This window comes from Zea mays, chromosome 8 (assembly GCF_902167145.1).
Source record: "Zea mays cultivar B73 chromosome 8, Zm-B73-REFERENCE-NAM-5.0, whole genome shotgun sequence".
NCBI lineage: Eukaryota > Viridiplantae > Streptophyta > Magnoliopsida > Poales > Poaceae > Zea > Zea mays.
Window position 1 is genome coordinate 105981722 of NC_050103.1, and position 8465 is coordinate 105990186.

The window sequence follows — 8465 nt, forward strand, 5'->3', positions numbered from 1 at the left end:
GGGATTGATAACTGCTGTTCCCGATTTTTTTTCAAAAAATAAAATAAATAAATAAATAAATAACAGAGGCTCTCGCACAAGCACAAGAGGCTACGGTGGTGCCTATGTGTCCTTGCGCGCTCCGCCCATGCTCTTTCGCCCCATATGGCTTTCTAAGTTTCACCGTAGAAACCCTCCCTGGATCTGCACCTGTTGCAGGAGCAGAACCAAAATTTTCTTTGTTTCATGCAGTTTGCATCCAGTGTACGATGACATATTATGGCCCTGTTTGTTTTGGTTTCTGGCAGCTTCTGGCCACCAAAAGCTATTGCGGACTGCCAAACGCTTAGCTTTTCAGCCAGCTTCTATAAAATTCGTTGGGGGCAAAAATCATTCAAAATCAACATAAACACATAATCGGTTGAGTCGTTGTAATAGTAAGAATCTGTCACTTTCTAGATCCTGAGCCCTATGAACAACTTTATCTTCCTTCACACGTAATCGTAATAATATTCAGATTCTCCTAACAGCCAGATTCTTCCCACAGCCAGATTTTCAGAAAAGCTAATTAGAAAAAAGCTGAACCAAACAGTCTCTATCCCTTTTGTAGAGCCTACGCGAGCCTTGAGATTTGTAATTTTTTTTTCCAAATACGTTTGATTCTAATAATTTGGACATGATTTGAAACACACTGCCTCTTATATAATTGTTGGTACTATTAATTAACATATATCTGACTTATTGCCGTTATTAGGGCGTGTACAACCTAATTTATTAGGTGGTCTCTTAGGAGTCTTTAGGGATTTAATGGAAAAAAAAAGATACAAGCTCTTCTCGAAGAGTGTCTCTATATATTGTCTCTTAATTTTATTTATGATTCAGGGGGTCAGAATTATACCACGTAGTTTTCTTATTGTCTCTTATACTTAGAAAATTGTTCTAGTGTCTGTCTCATGGTTGTACCTGGCCTTACAAATGTCACATGCATCTCTATTTGCCAGTTTACACGGTGCAACCCTCCGTCCCATAAAACAAAGCATGTAACCGAAAGCAACGGTGGTAAGTGCGATAAACGATGAACAATCACTGTTGCAATAGTTAGGTGAATCCAATATATAACCGAACATAACATTGACACTTGACAGTCCAGGGAAAAAAAACCGACACTGATTATATACAAAATGTTACTCCATGCCGGGCAGTGGCTTGACTGAGAAGTAATATCGCTGCCAAGTCATAGGATGAGCCGACAGCGCAATATCTATCTTAGTTATCACTATTAGGCGAATACATAGTACATATACATTATTTAGTTGAAACTTAGTTGAATACCATATTTTTAAATAAATTATCTATACCAGCTATATTTATATTTTGGACTCTAAATACAATCTTTTTTTTTGTATATTAAGTATATTTGTATTTTGGGCTCTAAAAATTCCAATAATCTAATGTATTCAAAATTAGACCTTTTAATATTAATTAAAATTTATCATTGTATATCACTAGTAATGTGAGATTACATAATTATTTATTTATGGTATAAATATTTTTTTACATTTTAACATAATTATTTAAAATCTTAAATCATTTGTAGTTAGTAATTAGTAATAAAAATAAGTTTTTAAATGGTTTCATCGAATACCTTTTCCTTTCGGATACAAATAGTATCGGATATTCTAAGGTTTTGTCGAGTACGAATCTTAAATCGGCGGATAGAGAAAAATCAAACTTAAATATGTCTATTTAACATCCATATTAAAATCAAATATGATTACAGATATATATCTATATTAGCACTTTTTTAAATACGAATACGGATAATTCGGATCTCCACACATCCGAGTCCATCCCTAATTAGGCCACAGGTTCAACCGACGGAGAGGCGTCATCGTTATGAGGCGATTAGCTATATACCACTAAGTTTCTGGATCCTAAGCTTACCACCCGAGTCCCGACAGTGCGTGATAAGTTGTTACTGTCGGTTGCAGCACAATCTAGTAGTAACTACTACATGATCTGACGTGATGACCATAATTGGTTTAATATAATACAAACTAGTCTCATGCATGCATTCTACTATTATCTCAATAGTTTTGCCATACTTCACATGCATTTTAGTGCACCCCCCCCCCCCCCCCACCCCCAAAAAAAAACTAAGCCACCATCAGTGTAGGTATTGTAGCTAGCTAGTAATCCATATAAACAGACCAGTAGTTTAATTACGAGTACAATTCCCGAAAGGATCGTCTAATCAACTCCAGTAATTACTCACGTTTGGCCGGGTCGTCTGGATAGTAGATGGGCTCGCCTCAAGCGCAAGCAGGCTGGACGCAGCAGCGATCAGCTCGTGAATGTGCTAGCAGCAGCTGGAACCCTGGGATGTGTGTGTATATATACAGGACCAGGTACAGCAGCTGCAGCGCAGAGTAGCAGAAGCGAGTCTCTCTTTGCTTCCGGCCTCGCGTGCCCTTTCATCCCGACGCTAGGCTAGCTTTCTGCAGGAGCAGGGGGGAGGCCGGACGTAGTACGGGGGCTGAACGCAATGGCGGCCGAGACCGAGGAGACGGCGCTGGAGTTCACGCCGACGTGGATCGTCGCGGGGGTTTGCTCGCTCATCGTGCTCCTCTCGCTCCTGGCCGAGCGAGGCCTCCACTACCTCGGCAAGGTGTGTGTAATTTCCTTCCTGGATTCACTCGGCCTCTTGCTGGCGACGTCCATGGCGCTAATCTGGGTGACCGACCTGTACTGTCGTGTCCTGCAGACGTTCAAGAAGAAGAACCAGAAGCCGCTCTTCGAGGCGCTGCTCAAGGTCAAAGAAGGTGCCTCAATTTCACCCCCCTCCTTATGTTTTTTTTTTCACCTGAAGATAATAAAATTAGACAATGATATAGATAAAAAAAGATGGCGATGGTTTTTTTTATAAAATAAAATAGAGTAGTAGTTTTACGAGGATAAAGCTCGTATGCACTGAGCCTTGTTGACTACTCTACGAACACCGGAGACTGATTGCCCTCTCTCTGTAGAAGAGAACCAGAACGAAACCGGGCGATTGGCTATTTAAAAATGCATCTTAGAAGGGGGAAAAAAACATGTGTGATTCATTTGACAGCAAAAATACGTAACTTTTTTTTGTTTTCTATAGTCATCCTCTACTCCGGGTTTTTTCAGATAATTTAGAGTGAATTTTAGAAGGGTCGTTCTTGGAGATGCTCTCAGTCTTCTTTTTCCTTTTCTCTACGATTCCGGAAAAGATACAGATGTCTACGGCACAAACAACCTTACCTCTTTGTCTCTGTGTGCGATGCAGAGCTGATGCTTCTGGGGTTCATCTCCCTGCTGCTGACGGTGTTCCAGGGGATGATCCAGAAGACATGCATCCCCGAAGACTGGACGTTCGACATGCTGCCGTGCAAGAAGCCGGACGAGGCCGCCGCCATCGCCAAGGCGAGTTTCGTCGATGTCGGGACTACCCTTGGCAGGATTGGTAGGCGGTTGCTGGCCGAAGAAGTTGATGGGGCTGAGCACTGCCATTCCAAGGTGATCAGAACTACCCTGGAATTCGAGCTTTTGGAATAAACCTTATTGTCCATTACAAATTTCTTTTTTGTTTGAGCCGTGCTGTGGTGAGGCAGGTGAAATTTGCTGAGACGTGGTTTTGACTCGCGCCCACCAACTAATTTACTGAGAAATTTACTTGTGGTTTGATTTTAAACGGTACATTTAAGTTGTGCTGTTTGTTTTTTTTTTTATTTACAGGGAAAAGTTCCACTTCTGTCCCTGGAGGCCACGCACCAGCTGCACATTTTCATATTCGTCATGGCGATCACGCATGTCATTTTCAGCGTCACAACTATGCTTCTAGGAAGTGCACAGGTATACAGCAAGCCTTTGGCATGCCTTGCGGTGCGGTGCGGTGCGGTTTAGCAGCAGAACTGGCTCTACTTTCGCTGTCTGTTCCTTACATTTTTCATATTTGTCAGATCCGCCAATGGAAACAGTGGGAGGACGAAATCCAGAAAGATGCTTCTGAAAATGGTATAAAGATCTTAAACTAGCCTTTGAACTAGTCTTTAGTCTTCTTGTGCGAGTACAGATCGATTTAAAGAGTTTCTTTTGTTTTCGTGGTCTTTTATGCGGGGAAGCCGTCAACCCTATGGAGCTGTCTCTTGTGTCTAGAAAACCGATCTAAAAGCTCTAGATTATACATGACCTAAGTGGAGTCGTATTTCTCTATTGTCCTCCTCTTGTTTCGTTATCTAGTTTGGATTGACCTTTTTAATATAAGCAGAAAGTCTTCTGCTTGGTACGTTTAAAAAAAGATGTCCTTTATGATATATTTATTTCTGCTTGTAAAAGAATAGTCAGCTATAGTTTTATTACAATGAACTGAAATTTCAGGGCCTAAGAAAGCAACGCGTGACGAGTTTATGGAAAACCGTGTTAAGGGTATTGGTAAAGATTCTGTAATAGTGAGTTGGCTGGTAAGTAATGCATCTGATTCTCATATCATTTTTATCTTCTATTTTATACCGCGTAACTTATTAGCTTTCACTTTCCTTTCTTCTTTTTTTTTTCCCCAGCATTCTTTCGGTAAACAGTTCTACAGATCAGTATCCAGATCAGATTACACCACAATGCGTCTTGGCTTTATCAAGGCAAGCATCTGCCCTGCCCCAAAATGATAAGCCGCGCTATTCTGTTCTTTTCCTGGCCTAATAAACATGGTTTAATTGTTTGCCTTCCCTAAATTACAGACTCACTGCCCTTCAAACCCAAAATTCGATTTCCATGGATACATGGTAAGGGTTTTGGAGGCTGATTTTAGGAGAGTGGTAGGCATCAGGTAATCTAAATTAAAATTAAAGAATGGGGTACACACATACGCAGATCTTGTTTCCTGAATAAAGCATGACCATGCTGCTTCTGCTCCTTTCGTAGCTGGTACCTGTGGATCTTCGTGGTGATATTCCTGTTGCTGAATGTTAACGGTAAAAAAAAAACTTAGCTATATCCTCTGCTAAGTGCTAACACAAGGGGTCATTAACAACTTACCACTCGTTTGCATTGCATTAATCTATCTGCAGGCTGGCACATATACTTTTGGATCTCCTTCCTTCCCCTTCTCGTAAGCGCTGCTCAAGCTAACTGTTGATGATTCCTTGGCCACTGGTCTGCGTAGCTATTCAGTTCTTTTTTTATATACTCCCTGCAGCTTCTGTTAGCCGTTGGCACTAAGCTGGAGCACGTCATAGCTCAGCTAGGCCACGACGTGGCTAAGAAGCACGCGGCGATCGACGGCGACGTGATCGTGAAGCCATCGGACAGCCATTTCTGGTTCGGCAAGCCTAGGATCATCCTCTACCTGATCCACTTCATCCTCTTCCAGAACTCGTTCGAGATCGCCTTCTTCTTCTGGATACTGGTGAGTGTTTTTTTTTTGGTTTCTTCCATGCGTCGTTTCGTTTGCAATAAAAGCGCACAGAGATTCGTTGACGACCTCTCCTCTCCTCGGCGTTTCAGACGACGTACGGGTTCGACGCGTGCATGATGGAACATCTTCGTTTTATCATTCCAAGGCTTGTCATGGGGTATTTCTAATCGTTCCAAAGCTTCTCTGCAGTTTGTTTGCGCGTTCATCTCGATCGATACGTTCTCTTGACACTTGCATCCACTGAACTGACACTGCAGGGTTGTCATCCAGCTTCTCTGCAGCTACATCACCCTGCCCCTGTACGCAATTGTGACCCAGGTGCGTGTCAGTCAGACTTGGGTCCTATTCTATTCTATTCCGACGTACGATGACTAAACCCCCCTCTTGTTTCGCGCACAGATGGGGAGCTGCTACAAGAAGGAGATCTTCAACGACCATGTGCAGAAGGGCGTCCTGGTCTGGGCGCAGAAGGTCAAGATGAGGAAGGGGTTGAAGGGGGCTCTTAGCAAGAGTGACTCGGCGAAGAACAACAATGCCGATCCAGCAGGACCTTCTGTTAAGATTGAGATGGCCAAGGCTGGGGAGGATGCTAAGGTCGTCGGAAACACGGAATGAGAGATCAGGTGATTGCGGCGGATTGGACAGTGTGCCCGACCTGTAGTTGAAGAACAATGCCATCGTTTTTACTGTCACAGCAGCCGAGGAGCGTTGCAGTTTATTGTCAGATTTTTTTTCCCTGTATTGTTCGAGTCTATTGTGTAATATGCTTAATAATAATTTCCAGAATAAAGCGCAAAGGTTCATTCATCCTTCCAATTTTTGTCTTGCCTTGCGCGAAAGTTCGTAACTGAATCTACCAGTCGTGGAGATGGTTACCAAGTCTGCTTTAGTTTCCTATACTTCTGAGTATCGTAATCCTTAGTCTATACGCCCTATATAATGACATGAAAACAACCAATCTACTACGAGTTCGATTTTAAGACAGGAGAGTCCTTCGTGTTACGCGATCTCGGGCTCCATCTCTAACGCCGGCGTGATGACGACAATAGCGACAGTAGTATCTACAAAACCTTGCTCCGTTGAAGAACATGCACGGGTTGAGCCAAATTGGGGTTTTGAACAGTGATCACATGACTGCTTGTCGAGTTGAGGTGTACTATGACATCTACGATATCCAACAACACTCTGAACTCATCTTTCACCATGTTGAAGCAATCCTTGTTCTGAGTATTGATGAGTTCATTCAAGATAGATTTAATCTACTATGTGAACATATATTTTAATTTGCTATGTGTGATTTATCCATTGTTCATGTAGTGAGTACTTTATAAACTAATTTAATCTTACAAGTGCTAAGAGTCCAAAAATCCGGTAGACACTATAAGATGGGTAACAGTTTTGCTGATGCTATAAAACCCGAGAAGTTGGATGGATCAAACTTTAAGAGATAGTCCACGAATTTTGATTTGTGGCTCACTACTATGGACAATTATTGGGTTCTCAAGCCTTGTGAAGGTTCTCTAACTATTGGAAAATAGGCTGAGTTTAATAAGAATAATATGATAGCGGTAGGTTGCATCTTAAACGTGATGTCTAGCAAGCTCTATGATGTGTATATGATCATAAAAGAGTGCAAGAGAGTCTATGGAGGCTATCGAATATAAGTATGGTGCCTTTGATGTTGGGCATGAGTTGTATGTTATTGAGTGATATCATGACTATAGGATGGATAGCAATCAATCTGTAATTGAGAAAGCTTATGATATACAACTTATCATTGGTGAGCTCTAGAAACTTGTATGCATCTTGCCTGATGCATTTGTGGCAGAGGCATAATTGATAAACTATCTCCAACCTAGAGAGATTTTGTCATAACTTCGAAACACAGGACGGAAAATATATCTATTGAGAATCTATTAGCCTCTATTGATGTTGAAGGAAAGGCTCAAACAAAGGATGATGCATTCAAGGCGTGTGAGACACAATTCAGTGCTAATGCCATACAACATGCTAGAAATAAGAAGAAAAATTCGAAGGATGTACAAACCACCAGCTTTAAGAAAAGAAGATAAACATTGAATACATCATCTACTATGTTTGTGTCAACTGAAAGTGCATCTAAACCTTTGTGGCTTTTAGTGATTTGAATGAAAACACTATTAAAGGACTAACCAAGTTTGATAAGTGTTGAATAGTAAAGCTAAGTATAATGGATATACTTTAGTATGGTCAGATAGAAGAGTGCAAAGGTTCAACACATATCAAATGTGAGGATATTCCATAAGATAATCAGATGAATATATGAATATGGAATATCACAACAGTATAAGGAAGAAATCATGATTGACAAATAGATAATGAGACATGAGTGATGATGAATTTGAGAAGTCTCATGTACAGAAGGTTTGATATGTCAGAAGGATAACTTTGATCACATGTTCAGAAGAAGAATTTCGAAGTAATCTCAAGATGATGTGACTTGAAGATAGCTTGATAGAGTGAAGACAAAAAGGAAAGGGCTTCGAGAGACTAAGAGAAGGTGAAGGTCAAGCAGAGGCTTGAGGACCAAGGGACCATGGCTAAGGTGAAGAAGAAAGTACTTGCATAGAGTCGAGGGACTAATCAAGCAATGCAGAGTCATGTTGTGCTTAGAATTAGAAAGATGGAAGATATGATTTGATGCCATGAATTCAAATCATGATGCTCGAGGTATGTCAGCTCAAGAGATTAGAACAAGTATGATCTCAATACTAAGGAATAAGGTATCAAATAAAAGAACCTAGAGGGGCTCACTGAATGTGCAAAGTTTAGAGAAAGAGCAAAAAGTGAGAAATGGAGAAGGAATTAGACATTGGGTCGTTCCAACATTTGGATAGGTTCTTGATGAACATAAGATCATAATGGAACACATTGGATTAGCAAGAGTGCTAAAGGTTGAAGTTTGAGGTTCCAGAAGTTGATTGTAGCAAAAGATTGGAAGAGAAGTACAATTTGAGTTGGAGGTTGGGTTACAACAAAAGAGGTGACTTAGAATATTTGGATGAACTCAAGG

At 41.0% G+C, this 8465-nt stretch overlaps 1 protein-coding gene across 1 annotated transcript; it reads left to right on the forward strand.

The window, feature by feature from the left end:
• Positions 1-2403: 2403 nt before the first annotated feature.
• LOC103635651 (MLO-like protein 1) lies at positions 2404-6220 on the forward strand. The gene is made up of 14 exons (XM_008658057.3): positions 2404-2647; positions 2744-2801; positions 3290-3519; positions 3739-3855; positions 3963-4017; positions 4381-4463; positions 4563-4637; positions 4737-4825; positions 4921-4970; positions 5067-5107; positions 5195-5404; positions 5503-5570; positions 5671-5731; positions 5813-6220. Exons 1-14 carry the CDS (start codon positions 2525-2527, stop codon positions 6026-6028), a joined length of 1476 nt encoding a protein of 491 aa, XP_008656279.1. The 5' UTR covers positions 2404-2524; the 3' UTR covers positions 6029-6220.
• The last annotated feature ends 2245 nt before the right edge of the window (positions 6221-8465 follow it).